This window comes from Dipodomys merriami, unplaced genomic scaffold (genome assembly GCF_024711535.1).
Source record: "Dipodomys merriami isolate MVZ:Mamm:240054 unplaced genomic scaffold, mDipMer1.0.p SCAF_48, whole genome shotgun sequence".
Lineage (NCBI taxonomy): Eukaryota > Metazoa > Chordata > Mammalia > Rodentia > Heteromyidae > Dipodomys > Dipodomys merriami.
The window spans coordinates 38261-61292 of record NW_027206046.1 but is presented as its reverse complement, the minus strand read 5'-3'; the positions used below and the strand labels follow the sequence as shown (position 1 = coordinate 61292).

General features: G+C 44.1%; 2 protein-coding genes across 4 annotated transcripts; both read left to right on the top strand.

Annotated features, from left to right (window-relative positions):
* The first annotated feature begins 6797 nt into the window (after positions 1 to 6797).
* On the top strand, positions 6798 to 8981 carry LOC138808839 (uncharacterized). Its single transcript, XM_069995036.1, has 4 exons — positions 6798 to 6822; positions 7288 to 7378; positions 7802 to 8028; positions 8321 to 8981. The coding sequence occupies exons 1-4, from the start codon at positions 6798 to 6800 to the stop codon at positions 8974 to 8976; spliced, it is 999 nt and encodes a 332-aa protein (XP_069851137.1). The 3' UTR covers positions 8977 to 8981.
* A 2338-nt stretch (positions 8982 to 11319) lies between these two features.
* On the top strand, positions 11320 to 21604 carry LOC138808855 (integrator complex subunit 14-like). Of its 3 annotated transcripts, XM_069995053.1 has the most exons (7): positions 11320 to 11410; positions 14021 to 14304; positions 16057 to 16164; positions 18489 to 18644; positions 20343 to 20461; positions 20929 to 21071; positions 21518 to 21604. In XM_069995053.1, exons 2-7 carry the CDS (start codon positions 14083 to 14085, stop codon positions 21526 to 21528), a joined length of 759 nt encoding a protein of 252 aa, XP_069851154.1. In that variant the 5' UTR covers positions 11320 to 11410; positions 14021 to 14082; the 3' UTR covers positions 21529 to 21604. The 3 variants fall into 3 exon arrangements, with proteins under 3 accessions (XP_069851154.1, XP_069851153.1, XP_069851155.1); XM_069995052.1 differs by lacking the exon at positions 21518 to 21604 and having other exon boundaries at positions 20929 to 21447; XM_069995054.1 differs by lacking the exons at positions 16057 to 16164; positions 21518 to 21604 and having other exon boundaries at positions 20929 to 21447.
* The last annotated feature ends 1428 nt before the right edge of the window (positions 21605 to 23032 follow it).

The following is a 23032-nucleotide window of genomic DNA, read 5'->3' as shown; positions in this document are numbered from 1 at the left end:
GAACACCATCAGAAAACCAGAAATGGTGCTGTGGCTCAAGTGGTACAGCTGTAGTCTTGAGCACAGAGAGCCTCCGGGATAGAGCCCAGGCCCTGAGTCCAAGCCCCAGGATTGGTGGAAAAAGAAAAATACTAAACATAGATAAAACCTAGGCTGTTTTTTGTTTTGTGCCAGTGTTGGGGCTTGAATTCAGAGCCTGGAATCTATCACGGAGCTTTTTTTTCTCAAGTGTAATGCTCTACCACTTGAGCCACAGCACCACTTGTGGGTTTTGGTGGTTAATTGGACATGAGAGCCCATGGACTTTCTAGTCCTGATTGGTTTCCACTCTCATTTCTTAGATCTCAGATTCCTGAGCTCCTGGATTAAAGATGTGAGCCACCAGCAGCTAGCTGGCTATTAGTACATTTTTACATGTCAGATATTATGCTCCATGTCCTTGTGTACTACGTATATGAGAAGTTCATTTGGAAATACACAATACCAAACCAAAAATTCCCCTAGTCTGTACTGTTCAGTCAGTCATTTTCTTCAATTATTGGTGACATATTTTACATCTTTAATTAGCTTATATTAATTCTACAAGCGGATTTCAGTGGCTGAGGTCTGTAATTCTAGCTTTGCAAGAGGCTGCCATCATAGCACTTCACAGTCTAACTGGGCAGAGGAGCCCATGAGACTGAATCTCCAGTTAATGAACCACAAATTCTGGACTGAAGGCATGGCAAAGCACCACTCCCTGAAGCATCCAAGTGAGAGAACAACCCCTAAACTTAAGCCCCAGGGCCATCACTTACGCACACTTACACACACACACATGCATGCTTGCTCGCACCCACGGACACACATACCTGATGCAGCTTTTACTTTCATTTAATTTTCTTTGCACAGTAGTTGTGTTATTTTTTCTTTTTATACATTTACTTGTGTAAGGTTTCTGCAGCAGCATTTTCACATGCACAGCTTATCGCATCTGTGTTGTGACGCTGAGAGGGAGTTGATTGGGCAGAGACCGATTTGTTTTATGTTCAGTGCGTAACCACCCAGTGGAAGTTTAGGTACATGAGAGGGTATGACCTTTACAGTCATGCCACCCAGTCTCTTTTGCTTTAAAAGGTGCTTGCTGTGTGTTAATAAATGAGTTTGAGTTCCTGCTTGACTCCCTCCTGCATCTGATTGTCTCCCGTGCTCTAAGGGAGGCTGGGGAACAGTCAAGCTGCTGCACTTACCTTTCCACTGACCCCATCTGTTTTCTTTGAATGGATGACCTGACAGTATACTGAGTGCTTCATCTATTCCCTTATGGGGAAAATTACACTAAGTTCAAGCCCTTGGCTCCAAATCATTTATCTTTTAGAGTTTGGGCCACCTACTTGGATCCTTAATTATGTAGGCCAGGAAATTGACATACAGACAAACACATAAACACACACACACACACACACACACACACACACACACACACACACACACACACACACACACACACACACACACACACACACACACACACACACACACACACACACACACACACACACACACACACACACACACACACACACACCACAGAGCATTAGTATAGAAGCTTCCCAGCAAAACAGCCCCACTATGCGTATTGTGAGTGAGAGTGAGAATGGGTGCATCCCCTCTGCTAGCTGTTGAGGGCCTTCTCTGTGTGCCTGTGAACACTGCCCGATCAGAAACCAGCCTCTCCCCACAGTCACCAACAGCCACCAGCATGCGTGGAGAAGTGGAATGAGTGATGATCACAGGATCCTTGGTAAAGTAAGCTTTACAACATCATTTGACACATTTTTCTATTCCATCTCTGTTACATGTCTGCCTCAAGTGGAGTCGGGATGTGTGGCAGAGATGAATTTAGTAGTTTGGTGAACAAAGGGATCATGTAACAATGGTTACTGTTTTCCATGTACTATTTTTTTCTTTTTTTATTGTGAAAATAGTGTACAGAGGGGTTACAATTACATAGTACATGGACAAGGTAACTAGTACATTCTTATCAAGCATTGTTGCCTCCTCCTTTGTTTCCCCTTCCTATCTCTTCCCATCTTCCCGGTCCTACCCACCCACCCCCAACACGTGCCCCCCTCTCCCTCCCGCCACCCCCGTCAAACTTGTAAAGTTCATTTTTCGACCTAACATATTTTACATCTCATTGTTGCAATGGGTCTACCTGTATCCCTATATAAACAATATTTTTTGCCTTCTCTTCCACAGATTATACCAACATCAAATACAGTGAAAACAGGTTATCCCATGGGGGAGGGACATACAAAGCAACAAAGATATCATCTTATACATTTGTTAAAACAAATAGTAAGAAAGAAAAATAACTTTGAGTCCTTAGTACAGGGTACCAAGAACTGTGGGAGCACATCCTGTTGATGCTTAGTTTGTCTCCTATATTGTTCATGTATTTTGTACTGGCACTGATGAAATCAGGGCTAAATACTGTCCCTTACCTTTTTCATTCAAGGCTACTGTTCTATCCCGATCTGCTTCCGGCTTCTTGGGGTTAATTGGATAAAAGAGTGCCTTGAAAGCCAGGAGCTCATTTGGTTTACACGTGTGAACTGAAATACTTAGAAGACAGAGATTGAGGGTCGAGTTTTAAAGCGAGCATGGAGTGAGAAAGATGTTCTCATGTTGTCTTGGAAGCTCAGGAGAGCAAGGTTGGAAAAGCGAGGGGTGGGTGCTTCATTTGAGCCTGGACAGGCTGGTCCCGTGTACAGCTCAAGTCCAACCCCTTAGCCCATTTTACAACAAGGAATCAATGGAAACACCAGCCGACTCAGGCGAGGTATAGTCAGGAGGCCTTCTTGTGTGCTTTTAAGTGTCCATCATGGTATATCACTTTGTCTGTGGTTTTTATTCCAATCAATGGCAGTTACTCAACTTGAAGTGTGGTTCCATTTCCATGTTTGAAAGATCCATTCTCTTTACCATCTTAGGGATACAGTGATGGAGCCCCGAACCTGAATGTGTCCTATAATGTGGAGAGCCTGGAGGCAGGCCTGCTGGAGATGCTGGCAATGAACCTGGTCCCTGTCCACCACAAAGGCTATCTCTTCCCACATAATGACAGATTGTGTGGGATAATAGAGCAAGTGCTGGCTATTCTGTTCAAACAGTGAGTGTCCCCCTTGAGGCCCTGGGCTGCTCAGCCCCTCCTGGCTGCGTGTTGGGAACACTTGGCACCTGTCTGGGCCAGTTGGTTTCCCTGGGGTCTTCTCATGGGAAGGGACAGAAAGTGGGACACACTCTGGCTAATTTCTTAGGACTAGAACATACAGGATTCTGTGGCTCCATTGGAAACATTTTATTTGCCACTCTCTGTGGCACATTTCTCTTTTCCTGAGAAGGCTGACACTCTACATGCATTTCTAGAATTTTCCTATTTTACTAAAGAAGATCGTGTCTAGGAGTTGTCTATAGAGGTTGAGTGCAACCCAGGAACCTCAGCAGCCTCCTTACTGAGCGGCTAGGATTACAGGCATGAACCAAAGGCAGCCAACTTCAGACCTCACATAGTTGAGGCCCTGGGAAAGCACATTTATCATTGGTAAATAAGGCTTCAGAAGCTGTATTGGAGGTCTTGTGGTAACTTACCCAGAAGAGGGATGGGAGGGGTGGCCTGAGCACCCTGTGCCTACTGAGCCATGAGCAAAGGATTATATTGGGTTTGCTCATTTACAAACCCCTGAAGTACTTCTTTATTTTTAGTTTTAGTTTTTGAGCGCTGATCCTACAACTTCAATTCAGAATATAGGATTTGTCTTGATTTTTGTGGGCAAAGTTAGCACTCTATCACTTGAGCCAGAGCTCCATGTCTGGCTTTTTAATGGTGAATGGATATAACAATTTCTTAGCTATTTCCTGCCCAGTCTGGCTTTGAACTGTGCTGCTCAGATCTCAGCTTCCCAAGTAGCTAGGATTAGAGGTGTGTGGCACTGCCACCTGGGCTCTCTCATTCAAGCCTCTTATAATTTTCACAGGACTGTATAGACATATCTCACCTGACTTCTATTTTTATATTCAGAGCTGGGCATTATCCAAACCCATAAGCCTCTCCTAGTTCTGAACAAGAGAGTCATAGAGCCAGGTGATGGTGCTTCACGTCTGTAATCCTAGCTCCTCAGGAGGCTGAGATTGAGGATGGTGGTTCAAACCAGCCCAGGTAGGAAAGTCAGTGAGACTTTTATCTCCAGTAAACCACTAGAACACCAGAAGTGGCTCTGTAGCTCAAGCAGTAGAGCACTTGCCTTGAGCTGAAGAGCTCCGGGACAGCGCACAAGCCCAGAGTTCAAGCCCCACGACCAAACAAAGAAAATAGAGAGAGTCATAGAGCTGAATTCCTCCTCTCTTCCCTCAGGTTGAGATCCCTCTGCCCTAACTGTGCGGAAGATGAGCAAGTGAGGAAGTAAGTGGCCTTTGGCAGAAAGGGAAGGGCTGTCCTCCAAACTGGGATATTTTGAGCTTCTGACTCAAAGTGCAAAGTTTTCCTTTGCACACCCCTTGTGTTTTCACCAGGAAGCTGAGGCTTGGGATGTGAGTGGATGGCAGAGGACAGAGCAGTGGTGTGGTTGTGGACTCTCAGGCATGACAAGGAGGGCTGTGTGTACGAAGTCAGATCCTGTAGGTAAACCACCTTCTCATTGCCTATCACAGTGAGAATTGTGGAGAATTGTCCTTTAGAAGTTTCTAGAAGTGGATTGTGAGGAGCATCCTGCTTACAGGAGTTTCCTCCTCCTTCCCTAAATGCAAGTCTGGGTATAGGATGAACAGCTACAGCATGGGAGTCCTGGCAGAAAGGATCTGTGGCAGGCTCAGGATGGGGAAGGTGGCCTCTGATTCTCCTTGTCCCCAATCTGCCCACAGCACCCTTTGTTCTGTCTTCACCATGTGGATGGAATTTGCCCCGATGACTTTTATGAAAACTAGAATAGAGACACTCTAAATGAACTTATGCACTATCTAATGCACAACATGCCCATCTCTGACCAGCTTCTCCACTTACTAGCTCTTCCAGAGCAGTTGGAGGAGCCCGTGACTAATCAGAACAAGCCATCATTGCACTGCACCAAGTGTGTGGATGGAATGTGGTGACTTATTTCTTTTTTTTATGGTGAAAATACTGTACAGAGGGGTTACAATTACGTGGGCAAGATAATGAGTACATTTCTTATCAAGCATTGTAGCCTCCTCCTTTGTTTCCCCTTCCTATACCATTCTCCCCCTACCTTCCCACCGAACCCTCCTCTCTCCCCACCAAAGTTGTAAAGTTCGTTTTCAACATAATGATTTGTATATCTGGTTGTTGCAATGGGTCCACCCATATCCCTATTTAAACAATTTGTTTTTTCCCTTCCCCTCCGCAAATTATAACAACATCAAATACAGTGAAAGCAGGGGTTATACCATGGGGAAGGGACACACAAAGAATCAAAGAAATAATCTTATAGATGTGTTAGAAACAATCGCATAAAAGAAAACACACATTTGAAGACAGATCTAAGGGTTCATTTCCCTAAATCAACTTAACTGACCTTTTCTGCTTGAGTCAGACATATACTAGTTCTTGCAAATAAGGGAAACCATGGACCTATGTTTCTTTGGGCCTGGCTTACTTCACTTAATATGATTTTTTCCAAGTCTTTCCATTTCCTAACAAATGGGGCAATGTCATTCTTTCTGCTGGAGCCATAGAATTCCATTGTGTAGATATACCACATTTTCTTGATCCATTCATCTACTGAAGGGCATCTGGGTTGGTTCCATATCTTAGCTATGGTCAATAAGGCTGCAATAAACATAGTCGTGCTGATAGCCTTAGTGTGGTCTTTTTTGTGAACATTTAGGTAAATGCCAAAAAGGGGGATTGCTGGGTCATAGGAGAGCTCTAGGTGGAGTCTTTTGAGGAACCTCCATACTACTTTCCAAAGTGGTTGAACAAGTTTACAGTCCCACCAACAATGCACTAATGTTCCCTTCTGTCCACATCCCCTCCAGCATTTGTTATTATTAGAGTTCTTGATTATAGCCATTCTAACTGGGGTGAGGTGGTATCTCAATATTGTTTTGATTTGCATTTCTTTTATGGCTAGAGAGGTTGAGCATTTCTTCAGGTGCCTATTGGTCATACTTCTTTCTTCTTCAGAGAAGTTTCTCTTTAAGTCTTTAGCCCACTTATTTATTGGGCAGTTGTTTCTTTAAGGATTTGTTGTGGGGGATTTAATTTTTTGAATTCCAGGTATACTTTAGATATGAGACCCTTTTCTGTTGTATGGCTAGTGAAGATCTTTTCCCAATTCGTGGGCTTTCTATTAATCTTGCTAGCTATGTCCTTTGCCATGCAGAAGCTCTGCAATTTCATGCAATCCCATTTGTCGAACCTTTCTTTGATTTGTTGTGTTTCTGGGTCTCTATTAAGAAAATTGTGTTTAAAAAGTGAGTGTTCCCCCTTCAAAACCAGGGATGTTCAGCTATTCCTGGCTGAGTTGTGGAATACTTGGCACCCCTCTGAATCTGTTGACTTCATGGCGGTCTACTCACAGGAGCTTGGCATGAAACAAAAAGTGCATACCCTGCGTAGTTTCTTAGTAGCGGTCTGCCCAGGACAATTCCCAGAAAAGCTACTGGAACCTCAGAAGCTTGCATACTGAGGGGCTGGGATTATAGGCATGTGCCCCTGGCACCCAACTTCTGCCCTCACCTAGGTGAGGTTCTAGGAAATCACATTTCCCATGAGTAAATAAGGTTTCATTAGCAATTGGATGTCTGTGAATAATGTAGAACCAGGTAAGGCTGGGGTGTTGGGGAGGTGGGTGAACTGGAGGCTGAATCAACTCAGAGACCACAGGGAGGGATTCTATTGGCTTTACATATATATAACTCCTGAAGCTTTTATGTTTTTGTGTGTGTGCCAGTCCTGCAACCTGAACTCAGGGCCTGAGTGCTGTTTCTTTGGTGCTCAGAGCTACCACTACAGCCTTTGAACTATAGGTGCAATTCTGGTCTTTTAAAAATTAGTTTTTTAGACTTTTACTGACTAATGTCTGATTTGAGTGTGCACCTCAGATCTCATGTTCCTGATGAGCTAGAATTTGAGGTATTAGCCACTGGCACATTTTCCTTGGACCAAATGCATATACCTCTCATAGAAGAATTTTCACTGAACTGTATAGACATATCTCACTTGTTTATGTGTCAGATTCCATTCCCGTCTGGGAATGAGCCCATCCTATATGTGTCCTGTGTGGGCAGAAAAGGAGAAGCGGAGAGGTGACTTCCTCCTGTGCTCCCATAGGTACAGATTCCCGGGCTGTAACTCCGAGGAAGATGAACAAGTAAAGAAGTAAGTGGACTGTGGCACAAAGAAAAGGCCCCTTCTTGCAAAATGGTATCTTTGAGGCTTCTGATTCATAGTGCAGATTTCTCCTTTGCACACCACTTGTGCTTTCCACTAGGGGGCAGAGGCTTGGGATTAGAGTGGTGGCAGAGGACACAGCTGTGGTGTGGTTGTGGACTCTCAGGGATGACAGGGAGGGCTGTGTGTACAAAATGACTTCCTTCTTGTTACCTATCACACTGTGAATATTGGAGATTTACCTATCAGAAGCTTCTAGAAGTGCCTTGAGAAGATAAACCTGCTTGCAGGATTCTCCTCCTGCTTCCCAACATGCAAGTGTGCATATAGCAGCCTTGCAGAAAGGGGCTATGGGAGGCCCAGGAGAGGGAGGGCAGGCACTCACTCTTCTTGTCACCCATCTGCCCACAGCAGCCTTTGTTCCATCTTCACCATGTGGATGGACTGCTATCGTGCTGATTTCCGAGAGCCCCAGAACAGACACCCGGTGAAAGAACTTACCCACTATGCCACGCTCCACATGCCCTCCTCGGACCTGCTGCTCCACCTCCACATTTTTCTGGATGAGCTGGAGGAGATAGGGAAGAATGAAACCAAGAAACAGAGGAAGAAGTCCCTGTGTGGTCACCTCAGAGCGTGTGAGTAGGGATGGCGCCTGGGCCTCTAGGGATGGTCCTAATTGCCTGAGAGCCCTTATTACCCCCCAGGTTGTAAGAATATCTTTGTATGATACTCTCTGCCAGGCAATGTTTGTTCTATTGGTGAAAGCACTTGGGCTTAGCCACTCTTAGGAAAGACCTTACCTTCTCATCAGTGTCCAGTCCAAAGTAAACTTGTACAGCTTCGTCCATTAGAGCCTCATGGAAATTGAACTCTACCTTAGCATTCAGAGACCACTGTCAAAATCGTTTACCTATTTCTCTTTCTCAGGTTTTGGCCTCCATAGAGCAGCTTCTCATGATGTCCAGAGAAAGAAGCCTTCGGTGATGTCAGTGATGGTGATGGATGGAGATCTGGAGCCATCACTGGACTCCACAAAGCATGTGCATGTAGAGGGGGTGCATGCATCCAACTGCACATGTGACACACATGAACCTGGAGGGACCCCAAAGGAAGAAGAAGATAATATGAAATGTCTTCCTCTGACTTTCACAGTCAGTCCAGATCAGCTCAAAAAGGGTCAAATCAGCACTCCTCCTGGGGTGCTGGACGGAGTAGCACACGTGGGGCTGATGGAAAATGTCCCCAGTCTGTGCTCAGGGGAACCAATGAGTGAGGTCCCAACGTTAGATGCAGTTCAGGAAAGTGAATCTCTCCTCCCAGAACATCTGGACAAATCTGTCCTGCTGCAGCAGAACCAATCTCCAACTTGGAAGTTAGAATCTGCCACTCTCTCAACTCCAGGAGCAAATCCTATCTTTCATGAGGAGGTAGATCCCTTAGAGGATTCTGAGGTAGAATTTATGCCTGAAGGCAACTTAGAAGCCGACCTAGACTTAGAGCTTCCCTCCCCTCTCCATGGGGATATCTCTCTTTTTCTTTTTGTCCTAATTGTTGTAAAATGTTCATTCTTTTTATTCTTCTAAATTTATTAAAGGTATATGTTTATGTTGTACAATTTATGGATCCTAAATACTGTGGGTTTTTAAATGTACAATCTGATGTCCCAGACACTTGGGTCCTAAGTGGGGGCAAAACACAGTGACCGGGAGCTGTCCAAGAGAACTTACTGGCTATACAGGGAACTGCTCAAAACACAGGGGATGGCAAGGAACCCAGTCCATGCGTGCATGGGGTGATCAGGCCACTACTAACATTCTAGGACATAGCAAACCAGATGCCCTTGAAAGTTTTTCTGTCTATTGGGACAAATGTCAGACCAAATGTAATTTATGGAGGAATTTTTTGTAACAGTGAATTCAAGTGTTTATGCACACCCATTGTGCTTTGTGCAAATATGTAAGTAAATTTCACCTGAAAATGACATTAAATAGTTCCTTTGGCGGAAAAGTAGTTGACAAAATACATCGGCATTAGGTTTACTGAAAAGTAAAAGCCATCATCAGTGGAAGAAAGAACACTTACTCAGAGGGACTTACTCAGAGGACATGGCAGGTGTCCTGGCTCATCGCAATTATTCTGTCTTCCAGACTGCCCTGTCCTTCCTCAGGAAGGAGGTTCAAATCAACCCCCATAGACAAATGTGAAAGACATTGACTGAGCCAGCAAAATCAGGAACTTGTAGCATGGCTCAAGTTGTATGTTTAAGCACTGAACAAGAAAATAAGCAAGAGCTCAAGGCCCTGAGTTCAAACTCCACTACTGGCACAAAAGATAAAGACATCTAAACCTGAAATGTGTGCAATGGTAGCTTTAATCCAAGGGAAAAGAGATGTATAGAAATGGGAAAATTACATATTAGGTTAAGCAAAAAGGCCAGACTTATACATTAGGTCCAGATATGAAATAGAAAAAAGAAATGTAGTTTCCCCACACACATCAACTCCTGGCCATCAATTTCGTCAAATAGGCACAATACTGGGTTTGAATGATTCATTGCTCTTAATATTAGAAACTCAAAATATCTCTAATTAACCCTCAAAAAGAATGAACTGGGGGCAGCCTCAAGTGGCAGAGCACCAGCCAAGAGCAGAAACAACTGAAGAATAAGAAAACAGCAAAGAAACTTGCAGACCACAGCTGCTATGCTAAGGCTGAGTCTTGTCTCTTTGGGGATCAGGACATGTAGTGTTATTTTTCTATCTCCACCTACTTCAACCTGAACCCTAAAATGAATCACTAAAATGAGCCTCTGTTGAGACTTTGTGTACCTGTCTTTTGTGAAACACCCTATAATGTTAATCCCATGTATCTGAAGGACCAGTGATGTTTGGCTCAATGGGTAGATGCTAGCCTTGAGCAGAAAAGCTCAGCAATAATGCTAAGGCCAGTGCCGACATGCCGAAGAACCTATGCAGTTTGCACACATTTATTTCTCAAGGGCTTAATGAGTTTAAAGGTATGTTTAAAGGTAGGGTTTATTTCTTTTTAGTTAGGTGAGATAATTCCTAGTCATTGTATATTCTGAGTTTCATGGTTCCATTCTGCGTTTTTTTCTTCAAAAATGCTCTGCAGATAAGGACCATTTAGAATATATTTGTTAAAGCAAAGCAGATTTTTTTTTCTTCATGAATCAAAACATTTTATATTTATGCAAATGGTTTAGTAGTGGGTGGTCCATGTGTGCATTATTGAAACCTTATACAGCTATACTTGAAAAGATGATGAAGCTGACCATGGAGATGGTATGGAGATATTATTGGCTTAACTGTAGAATAACCCATTGGTGAGTGGGGGTGTGGCTGTTCATGTTCTATGGGAGCATGTGGAATGATGTATAAAACACCAAATAGATTCCAGCTAGCCAAATGCGGATCAGGATGATGTGGTACTATGTAGTTAATTGTGAAAGAATAGGAAAAACATCTTAGATATCCAGATACATTTTCTGAATGGAGTTATGAGGGATTTCTCTGTCTGTCTGTCTGTCTGTCTGTTTGGTCGTGGAGCTTTAACTCATGAGCCCTTTTTTCCCAAGGCTAATGCTCTTCTACTTTGAGTCACAGCTCCCCTTCCAATTTTCTGGTGACCTGAGTCCTGTGTCACTAGATAAAATAAAGTAGTGTCTAAGGCCTTCCAGAGGGCTTTGTGTTCCCAGGGCTGTGGGAGGAAGAGGGTGGGGCCTCTCCACCCCGCCCCTAACCCCGCCCCCACCCACCCCACGGAGAGGAGCTGGGGAGGACGCCTTCCCTAGTGGCCCAGCCGAGCCACAGCCCCGCCCCTCGCCGCCCAGCCTGAAGTCCCGCCCCTCCCGCCCCTCCTGCCCCGGAAGCCGGGTCTGCTCCTCTCCCGACGCCGATGGTGCTGGGCTCCCTGTGGTCCCGCGGCCCTTATAGTTCCGGTTGTGTCGCCCGGGCGGAAAGTTGAAGCGGACGGACTGTGGCCGGCGATGGGCTTGGGGTGAGTGGAGGCGGCGGCGGCCTGAGGGTCGCGTTTCATCGGTTGTAGGGATACAGGCGAAGGGTGAGGTGAGAAGAGCCGCGCAGGCCCAGCGCCCGGCCATCGCGGCCTCCCCGCGCCGGCTCTGGGGCGCCATTCCCGGGGTCCCTGCGCTCCGCGACCCGGGACTGCCGAGCGCTGTGTGAACAGCCACGTTTCGCCCCGTTTTAGGCCCCTCTCTCCCCGCTTTCCTCAGGAGGGACTTCCCGGTCTCGGATTCTTTTCACTGATTTTAGAGCTTGGTGGTCGGTTGTTTGGGGGGGGGGGAGGGCACCTCCCGTCGCCGTCCGTATGGAAGCACATTTGCAGCCAGACGTCTGCCCGGGAGAAGGCTGACAGGTAGCTGCGGCCTCCGCGGCGGCTGCGACACTCAGACGAGGCCCACGCTTTGAGGCTCGCCCCCTGAGGGGTTTGGTTTTGTTCTAGCGCTGGTTCTGGGGCCTTGAACTCAGGGCCTGAGCCCGTCCCTGAGCTCAAGGCTAGCGCCCTACCACTGGAGCCACACTTGCGCATCCCGTGTTCTTTGGTAGGTTAATGGAGATTAAAAAAAAAGAAAGTCTCAAGGACTAGGATTCCTGGCAGGGCTAGCTTCGAACCACCATCTTCACCTCTCAGCCTCCTGTTGATTACCGACGTGAGCCGCTGATGCAGGCCTTAGCTGCATGGTGTTCTGTAGAGCTGCTTAGACGCTTCAATCACTTTTCTTCAAGCATCCATCCAACACCGTGTTCTGTCACACACAGAGAGAACATGACTGAAGAGCGAAGCAGCGGTGCTGCTACGACATTTTTAACAGGGTTATGTTGAACAAACAACTTTAATAGGCAGAGATGAGGGAGACAAATTTAAATTTGTCTATCAAAGTAGTTAAATATTTGGGACTTCTCAGGAGTGAATTTTTTTTCTGGTTAGTCTATTGATGTGGAAATCTGAACTCCTATTTGAAACATATCTATGTCTATTATGAGGTTTAAAAAAAAAACGCTTTTGCTGTTTAACCTGTGTTCCTAACCCCCTGTTTAAAACATTGTTTTCAGTCAGGTTTAATTCTAGTTACTTAGCAAGCTGAGACTTAGAGGATCACATCTCAAATCCAACCCAGATGGAATCCTAGAGATTCCCATCTTAATACTGGCACACTCACAAAATTTAAAAAAATTCTATGCACAAAAATAAAGAAATAAGAAATACAGAGACCCACTAATGTGGATACAATTTGTTGATCCTCTGTTAAGAAACTATACTGTGCTGGGCACCAGTATCTCAAGCCTATAATCCTAGCTACTTAGGAGGCTGAGATCTGAAGAGTTAAAAGCAGTTAAAAGCCAGCCCTGGAGCTTGGCGCCGGTGGCTCACACTTGTAATCCTAACTACTCAGGAGGCTGAGATCTCATGATCAAGGTTCAAAGTTAGCCCAGGCCGGAAGGTCTGTGAGACTCATCTCCAATGAAGTACCAGAAAACCAGAAGAGTGGCTATGGCTCAAAGTGGTAGAACTCTAGGCTTGAGTGAAAAAGCTCAGGGACAGCGCCAGGCCCTGAGTTCAAGCTCTGTCACGGAAAGGAAAGGAAAGAAGGGGAAAGGGGAAAGGGAAGGAAAGGAGAGAGAAACTGTAGTCTGTTGACACAATGAAATAGCTTGTAGTTACAAATAAATGACCCAGCTAAAAAAAAAAATACATAACTAAGGAAAGTGGGTTACAGGACTATATGTGTATACTTCGTACAACTTCATACTCACATTGCTTGTGTCCTATACAATTGTGGAAGACTTTAGGTAGATGTGAAAACATTATACAAGGTTAATGTTCACTGTTTGTTTTTTGGAATTCACTTCAAAATGTTTAACAATAGCCAGACTGCTTGCTGGTACAATGCCCAAGCACGGATGTGTGAAATTCTAAAATTCAAATTATAAGGGAGCTGTTGGAAACTTAGAACATAGTGGTTCACAGGAGCCAAATTACATTTTATTTATATATATATTTAATTTTACTTCGAGGCTGCTATTGGGGCTTGTATTCAGGGCTTCATGCTTTCCCTCAACTTGCTGGTTCATGACTGATGAGCAGACTGGCTCCAAAGTGAAAGCCTCTGACCTTAGCTTCCTGAGTATCTAGTATTACAGGCCACCAGCATTAAGCTATAGTGTGTGTGTGTGTGTGTGTGTGTGTGTGTGTGTGTGTGTGTGTGTGTGTGTGTGTGTGTATCTCTCTCTTCCCCCCTCTATATATGTATATGTACATAAATGTATATATGTATGTATATATGTATATTTATATAAATAAATACATATTTTATATAAAAATTGAAAGTTGGAAGTAAGGCCTACCTTTAATGCTTTTTCCCACTGGTAATAAGGTAGCCCTTGATTCACAGGTGTAGATAGTGTGTTTTGAGTGTGTCTGGGAGTGGTCTTCCCAGTGAATTAGGCTGCTGTCTTCTTTCTCCCAGAATTCTCTGCAGATTGACCTATATAGGGGTCACCTTGCCTTATTTCTGGAAAATTGGTTACAGTTATGGTGAAAAGATACTGCTTTCCTTCTGTGACACTTCTTTTTTTTTCCCCACAGCATTTCACTATTTGTAGCTTGTTGTCTGCATTCTGACTGGGCTCGCTTGGATTCTGTTCACCATGCCAACAGTGGTGGTGATGGACGTGTCCCTCTCCATGACTCGGCCTGTGTCAATCGAGGGGTCTGAGGAATACCAGCGGAAGCACCTTGCAGCCCATGGGTTGACAATGCTGTTTGAGCACATGGCCACAAACTACAAGCTTGAATTCACAGGATTAGTGGTTTTCTCATCGCTTTGGGAGCTGATGGTCCCCTTCACAAGAGATTATAACACCCTGCAGGTACAAAAAGGAATAAAGACCCAAGTTCATTGGAAAGAAAGCAGTATGATAATAGTGTACTGATTTTAGACCTTAGAATTATTTAATACTAAATATACAGGCACTTAATATGCACAGCTATAAAGCATAATTCATAACCAATAGGTCCTAGGCCTTTCTTTTGTAAAGCTATGAGGTAGAGAAAGTGGTCATGGGTGCTGGGAAGGTGGCTGACTGGTAAAGTGCTTGCCTCGCATTCATGAGGCCCTGGGTTGGATTCCTCAGCACCACATAAGCAGAGAAAGGTCAAGGTCCATTTTCTGGAATTCTTAGGAAAGGTGAAGATTTCAGCATACCATGCTTCAGTCCCTAAATTCAACATTTTTTGCCATTCTGCTGTTTTCTACTTTCTCATACAATTTTAAGGTAATGAAAAATAGCCCTTATTAAAAGACACACACACACACACAAAATTTCTTCTAGAAAGTTCAGAATGATGCTTACTTTCCAACAGATAGTATTCATTTATAGATGCCAAGATATTATTTTTTATCTTTTTCTTCCTTTTTTCCATCCTGGGGCTTGAATTCAGGACCTGGGCGTTATCCTTGAAATTTTTGCTCAAGGTTGGCACTCTACCACTTGAGCCATAGCTCCACTTCCAACTTTTTTGCTGGTTGATTGAGATAAGAGTCTCATGGACTTTCCTGCCCAAGGTGGTGTCAAATGTCGTTAGATCTCAGCCTCCTGAGTAGCTAGGATTACAGGAATGAGCTACTAGTACCCAGCTCAATGTTGTCATTTTAAAATCTTAATAGGTATTGTCTTCCAAAGATATTTTTCTGAGATAAGCCAGATGTCTTTATTTTTTTTTCAAATTCTTTATTGTGATTACATAATTTTCCAAATTTCACTGTATTTCGAGATAGTGATGCTTAGTTAAAATCCCAAACACATTTTAATTTCATGGGGCAAGTTGTCTGTCATGATCTATAATATTTATGAGTTCTATGAGCTAGCCAGATGTCTTTAAACCATTAATATCTCCTATAGTTCTTAGCACAGTGTCTTGGCCAGTGAGTAGACAATAAGTGTTTCTGAAATTAAACTGAGCAATTAAATAATTGTTGGGCGATTTGGAAATGCAGGATTAATGCAGTTTGAATTCTTAGTAATTTTTTTGTTGTTGTCTGTCGTGAGCCTTGAACTCTGGGCCTGAGCACTGTTCCTCAGTTCTTCAGCTCAAGGCTAGTGCTCTACCACTTGAGCTACAGCGCCACTTCTGGTTTTCTGGTGGTTTATTGGAGATAAGAGTTCAGGCCCTATGACCGGCCCTCCCATGCAAAAAAAATTCCTCATTTAAAAGTAGAGTGAACAATGGTAGGATGATTAAATCCATGTAAAGTGCACAGAATGTGTTTAGGAGATTATGGTTAATGGTCCATACATTTTGGTCATTACTTCAAGCTTATTTCATTGTCCTTTACAGTTGAGGAAGTCTGTTTTGCTGTGTTTGTGTGTGTGTATGTGTGTGTGTGTGTGTGTGTGTGTGTGTGTGTGTGTGTGTGTGTGTGTGTCTGTGTGTGTGTGTGTGTCTGTGTGTGTGTGTGTGTGTGTGTGTGTGTGTGTGTGTGTGTGTTTTCTGGAACCTATGCTTTGGGGCTTACAGAAACTCAGTGTTCGCTGTATGATACTCAGACTTCGTACAGTTTATGTTGTTTCTAATAACAAAACAGCAGAGAATAATGAGCAATTTTTTTCTCGCCCAATAAGGAAGCACTGAGTAACATGGACGATTACGACAAGGCATGCTTAGAGTCCGCACTGGTTGGTGTCTGTAACATTGTTAAGCAAGAATGGGGTGGTACTATCCCTTGCCAGGTAATGCTTAGTTTTTTTTCAATGTCCTTAGTTAATATCATTAACGAGCCAGGCACTAGTGGCTCACACCTGTAACCCTAGCTACTAAGGAGGCTGAAATTCAAAGATTGCTGGTCAAAGCCAGTCCAGGCAGGAAAGTATATGAGCCTCTTATCTCCAATTAACCCAAAAAGAAAAAAAAAAAAGTAGAGTTATGACTCAAGTGGTAGAGTGGTAGCCTTGAGCCAAAAAAGCTCAGGGACAATGCACAGGGTCTGAGTTCAAGCTTTAGGACTGGCACCAGCAAGAAAGAAAAAAGGAAGAGAAAATATAGACCCCCCAAACTGGCCTGTAAATCTTAGGTATTCAAGAGGCTGAGATCTGTGGATCTCAGTTTGAAGCTAGCTGAGGCTAGAAAGTCCGTGAGACACTTGTCTCCAGTTAAGTAGCAAAAAGCCAGATGTGGAGCTGTGGCTCAAGTGATGGAGCACTAGCCTTGAATGAAAAAGCTAAAAAAGGGCTAGGAAATGTGGTTTAGTGGAAGAGTGCTTGCCTAGGCTGCATGAAGCCCTGGGGACGATTCCTCAATACCACATCAACAGAAAAAGCCAGAAGTGGTGCTGTGGCTCAAGTGGTAGAGTGCTAGCCTTGAGCACAGAGAGACTCAGGGACAACACCCAGACCCTGAGGTTAAGCTACTAGGAGTGCATGTACACATGCATGAGCACATGTGCAAAACATACAAATCATTAACCACTGTAGTGTTGATTTTCCTCAGGCTCTAACCGCCTACGTTATAACTCCACAAACTACATTTTACACTATTTGTACAGTTTTTAAAGAAGGCATTAAATCACTGTAATCGTATCACACGAATTTACGTCATACTAATGTGTTCAGAAAGCAGACCTATGCCTCGAGGAAAGTATTTTCCTGGTAAATTGATGTACTGAAAATTTATATTGTTTATAGAAAGACAAAAGGCTCACAGTAGAATTTATAACTATTCACTGAAGGACGGATTATAATTTTGTGTGGTAGAATTGTAAACACGGAACAAGAGTGTCTATTCTTCATTATCTCAGTGTAGCAGTTATTCAGCAAATTTCTAACCATCTCAACTGAGTTGTCTAAAAAGTGAAGAGTATCATAAAGACTTGCTCTTGTGGGACACCAGTGGCTCACGCCTGTAATCCTAGCTACTCAGAAGACTAGATTTGCGGATCTCCATTGAAAGCCAACCCAGGCAGGAAAGATGAAACTCTCATCTCCAGTTAAACACTAAAAAGTTGGTAGTAGAATTGTGGGCCAAATGGGAGAGTGCTAGCCTTGAGCAGAAAAAGCTAAGGGACAGTACCCAGGCCCTGAGTTCAAGCTCTAGTACCTGCATTTTTGTCTTAAATGCATAAATTCAAAATACATGATTTGGTCTTGTCTATGAGGATGGATGTTAAGGAGAGCAGAGAGAGAGAGAAAGAATGGTGGACAAAAACAGTCATAATATTCAATGTACGTATTGAAACTGGGACTAGAAAACTTCAGATGGATAAGTTTGGAGTACATGGAAAAATGATAGAAAGGTTGACACTGATCAAAGTGTATTCTACATATCAATTGATGTTGAATTAAAACCCTGTGGTATAACTAGTTAAAAGATAATTTTAGCTGGGGGCTAGTGGCTCACATGTATAATCCAAGTTACTTAGAAGGCTGAGATCTGAGGATCCAGGTTCAAAGTTAGCCGAGCAAGAAAGTCTATGAAGCTCTTATCTCTAATTAACCATCAGAAAACCAGAAGTGCAATTGTGACTCAAAGTGGTAGAATGCTAGCCTTGAGCAAAAAGAGCTCAGGGATAGCACCCAGGCCCTGAGTTCAAGTACCATGACTGACAAGAGAAAATAAAGACAATTAAAAAAAATAAGCCAGGCATCAGGGGCTCATGCTTGTAATCCTACCTACTCAAGAGGCAGAGATCTGAAGCTCATGGTTTGATGCTAGCCTGGGCAAGAAAGTCTGTGAGACTTTTATCTCCAGCTAACCAGTAAAAAGGCAAAAGTAGAGGTGTGGCTCTAGTGGAAGAACACCAGTCTTGAGCAAAATAGTTCACAAATAGAGCCCAGGGCCTGAGGTCAAGCCCCATGACCGGCACATACACAAACAAATAAATCACACAGTTTGCTAGATTTTCACAAATGGAAGCATGTATGTATATCCTTACTACAATTAAGACCCAGAACATACCCATCACCCCACAAAGCTCCCTGCACATTCCTGTGGCAGTGAAAGCAAACCTGGGTGGAGCTGTTGGGCATGTGGCTAATGGATACTTGTCCTCTGCACACAGGTCCTTCTGGTGAGGGACGGCTGTCTTGGCATTGGTAGAGGGTCCCTGCGACGTTCCCTAGTGACACACAATCAAAGGAGCGACAGCAACAGGTTCCCGCTGCCTTTCCCTTTCCCGTCTAAGTTATACATCATGTGCATGGCAAACCTGGAAGAGGTAATGCCTTCTGCTAACTGCTTTGTAGATGGTTTAGGTAAATCCCAGGGCTTGGTTTATTTTTCAGTATATTCAATGAACACTCTTGCGTACGGTATAACATTTAGCTTTGAAAACACTTGATTTCACATGCTCTTTGACATAACAACACTCACCTCTCCGAGAGTATAGCTGGAGATGCCCATTCTGCTGATGACCATGAAGGGTTGAGATGGTCTTTTTGTTTTGTCCGTTCTTCCAGAAATGTTGACAGAGGTATACTTTAGGTTTTTTCTGTTTTGGGGAGGAGGGTTTGGAACGGGGGAACATAGGTTTTTTTGTTTGTTTGTTGTGGTGCTGGTATTGGGGCTTAAAATCAAAGCCTGGATGCTGTCCCTGAGCTTTTTGCTCAAGACTAGCACTCTACCATTTTGAGCCACAGCTCCACTTCTGGCTTTTTTGGTAGTTTAGTGGAGCTGAAGATCTCACAGATTTTACTACTCAGGCTTGGCTTCAAACTGCCATCCTCAGCTCTCAACCTCCTGAGTAGCTAGGATTACAGGCATGAGCCACCAGCACCTGGCTTCTGATGTGTTTTATTAAATACTTCCTGCTTTTCCCATTGAGTCAGGAATTATTTCACTTTACCTCAGTTTTTCTCTCTATAAAATGCTGATAATTGATGGCTCTTGCCAAACCATGTCAGGATCAGGTTGTAGGGAAGATGCTGTATGGCTACTAACTGTGGTCTCCTGAGAATCTGCAGAACTACTTATGAATAAAGTACCTCTTGTAACCTTGAAGCAGATTGCAGTAGTTGAGGTAAGAAAGTCCATGAGACTCAGTATCTCCACTAAACTACAAAAAAATCTGGAAGTGGAGTTGTGGCTCAAGTGGTAGAGTGCTAGCCTTGAGCAAAAAGCTCAAGGACAACACCTAGGCTCTGGAATTGAGCCCAGGAACTGGCACACACACAGAACAATTGTTGTGTTCCTTCCTTCTTTATTTGTATTTTTTTTTGGGGGGGGGTGCGGTCGTGTGGCCTAAACTCTGGGCCTGGGCGCTGTCCCTCAGCTCTTCAGCTCAAGGCTAGCGCTCTACCACTTGAGCCACAGCACCACTTCCGGCTTTTTTCTTTTTGCTTATGTGGTGCTGAGGAATCGAACCCAGGGCCTCATGCATGCAAGGCAATCGCTCTACCACTGAGCCACCTTCCCAGCCCCTGTAGTTACTTCCTTCTGATATTGACTGTTAAGAAAATCATCTCATGGACTCAACACCCGTAATCCTAGCTACTCAGGAGGCTGAGATCTGAAGATCATGGTTCAAAGCCAGCCTGGGCAGGAAAGTCCATGAGACTCTTATCTACCAAAACTACCAAAAAAACTGGAAGTGGAGCTGTGGCTCCACTTGAGACTTGAGACTCTTATCTCCAATTAACGACTCAAAAAAACTGGAAGTAGCTCTAGGCTGAAGTGGTAGAGCACTAGCTTTGAATACATAGAGGCTCAGGGACAACATTCAAGCCCTGAGTTAAAGCCCTGCACCTGACAAAAAAAAAAGTGTAAGGCCTTGAGTTTAACCCCCAGTACCAGAACCAAAAGAACAAACCAAACAAACCGTTTATTGCCCATTTTGTTACAGTGGCTGTGGCCTTGGTGTGCTGGTAGTGATGTGGTGATTTGTTCTACTTTAAAGGTGTCCTCTCTTGCTTTGTAGCTTCAGAGCACCGATTTCCTGGAATGCCTTGAACGTCTCATAGACTTCAACAATGGTGAACGGCAAATTTTTACTATTGATGGCCCCCTGTGCTTGAGAAACGTGCAGTCTATGTTTGGGTGAGTATATGCCTTAAAGTTGTTTTTTGAGGGGTCGGGGGTGGGGGCTTCTTTACAATCTGATATTATCATTTGACAACCAAGAAGAACAGTTACTGTATTATTTCTTCAGTCTAACGTTCTCCCAACTGAGCTATTTCGGCGACCTCTCAGTTACTGTATTATTTCTAACAGTGGTGAGTCCATTTTCCCAAAGTTGCCGGTTTCTCAGGTAAAATAAGGTGGTCATGCTTTAAAAAGACTCAGCTGTTCCCAAGTTTAACTTGCTCTGGGGTTTCTCTCTCAATTGAAATTTCCTCTTTAAAAACATCAAAATGTTTTCCGTTTCACAAGTAGATTTAGTTTTGGAATCAGTGCGAAGGTTTAACCAACTTTACATCTTGAAATGTTACTTTCATGTGTACAGTCCTTTTATGTGTACCACATGTGAACTCTTCCTCCCTTAACAAGTCATGATCATCTTCTAGAAAGCTGATAGACCTGGCATATATGCCTTTCCATGCTGTGCTCAAGTGTGGCCACCTGACCGCTGACGTCCAGGTCTTCCCCAGGCCAGAGCCATTCATTGTAGATGAAGAAATCGATCCTATCCCAAAAGTCATTAAGACAGGTAATGCATTAAAAATTCCCTCCTGACCTTCCTCTTTTCACTGCCCTCTTTTCACTTGTGACTTACTTTCTCCCCATCTAGGAGGGTTGGAAAGAATCTTGTATTCTCACAGGGAGGTGCTATTGTCATCAGCCCTTGATTTTTTTCTTCTTTTTTGCTGGTCCTGGGGGCTTGAACTCAGGGCCTGGGCATTGTCCCTGAGCCTCTTTTGCTCAAGGCTAGCCCTCTACCACTTGAGCCACAGCACCACTTCAGACTTTTTCTGTTTATGTGATACTGAGTAATCAAACCCAGGGCTTCATGCAGTCCACAGGAGAACCTTCTTAGGTGATTTGTCTATACTGAGATAATGCTTTCTGCATAGATTTCAATCCACTCTATCACAATTACTCATTTGGAAGTGTTCTCCTTTCCATCATTTTTTCTGATTCTTTTACCAACCTTAGTGTGCCAATGAGTCAGGCCTGACCCTGAATGTGCCACACAATATATGGAGCCCGGAGGCAGGCCTGCTGGACATGCTGGTGATGAACCTGGTCCCTGCCTACCAGAAAGGCGATCTCTTCTATGTTGGAAACTTCCTCCACAATTATAGACAGTGGGGGACAATGGAGCAAGTACTGGATATTGTGTTTAAAAAGTGAGTGCTCCCCATTCCTTCGCATCTTGGTCCGTTCAGCCCCTCCTTGCTGAGTTGTGGAATACTTGGCACCCCTCTGAACCTGTTGATTTCATGGGGGTCTTCTCACAGGAGCTTGGCATGAGACAAAGAAGTGCACCCCCTGCCTACTTTCTTAGTATGGTCTGCCCAGGACATTTCCCAGAAAAGCTACTGGAACCTCAGAAGCTTGCTTACTGAGGGGCTGTTATTGCAGGCATGTGCCACTGGCACCCAACTTCTGCCCTCACCTAGGTGAGGTTCTAGGAAATCACATTTCCCATGAGTAAATAAGGTTTCATTGGGAATTGGATGTCTGTGAATAATGTAGACACAGGAAAGGCTGGGGTGTGGGGAAGGCAGGTGAACTGGAGGCTGAATCACCTCAGAGACCTCAGGGAGGGATTATGTTGGCTTTACATATTTATAACCCCTGAAGCTTTTATGATTTTGTGTGTGTGCCAGTCCTGCAACCTGAACTCAGGGCTGTTTCTTTGGTGCTCAGAGATAGCACTACAGCATTTGAACCATAGGTGCTATTCTGGTCTTCAAAAATTAGTTTCTTTAGACTTTTACTGACTAATGTCTGATCAGACTGTGCACCTGAGATCTCATGTTCCTGATGAGCGAGAATTTGAGGTATTAGCCACTGGCACATTTTCCTTGGATCAAATGAATATACCTCTCATAGAAGAATTTTCACTGAACTGTATAGACATATCTCACTTGTTTATGTGTCAGATTCCATTCCTGTCTGGGAATGAGCCCATCCCATATGTGTCCTGTGTGGGCAGAAAAGGAGGAGCTGAGAGGTGACTTCCTCCTGTGCTCCCATAGGTACAGATTCCCGGGCCGTAACTCCGAGGAAGATGAACAAGTAAAGAAGTAAGTGGACTGTGGCACAAAGAAAAGGCCCCTTCTTGCAAAATGGTATCTTTGAGTCTTCTGAATCCAACTAAAGATTTCTCCTTTGCACACCACTTGTGCTTTCCACTAGGCGCAGAGGCTTGGGATTGGAGTGGTGGCAGAGGACACAGCTGTGGTGTGGTTGTGGACTCTCAGGGATGACAGGGAGGGCTGTGTGTACAAAATCAGTTCCTTCTTGTTACCTATCACAGTGAGAATATGGGAGAATTATCTTTCAGAAGCTTCTAGATGTGGGTGGTGAAAATTATCTGGCCTGCAGTAGTCTCCTCCTGCTTTCCAGCATGCAAGTGTGCATATAGCAGTCCTTGCAGAAAGAGGCTATGGGAGGCCCAAGATAGGGAGGGCAGGCACTCACTCTTCTTGTCACCAATCTGCC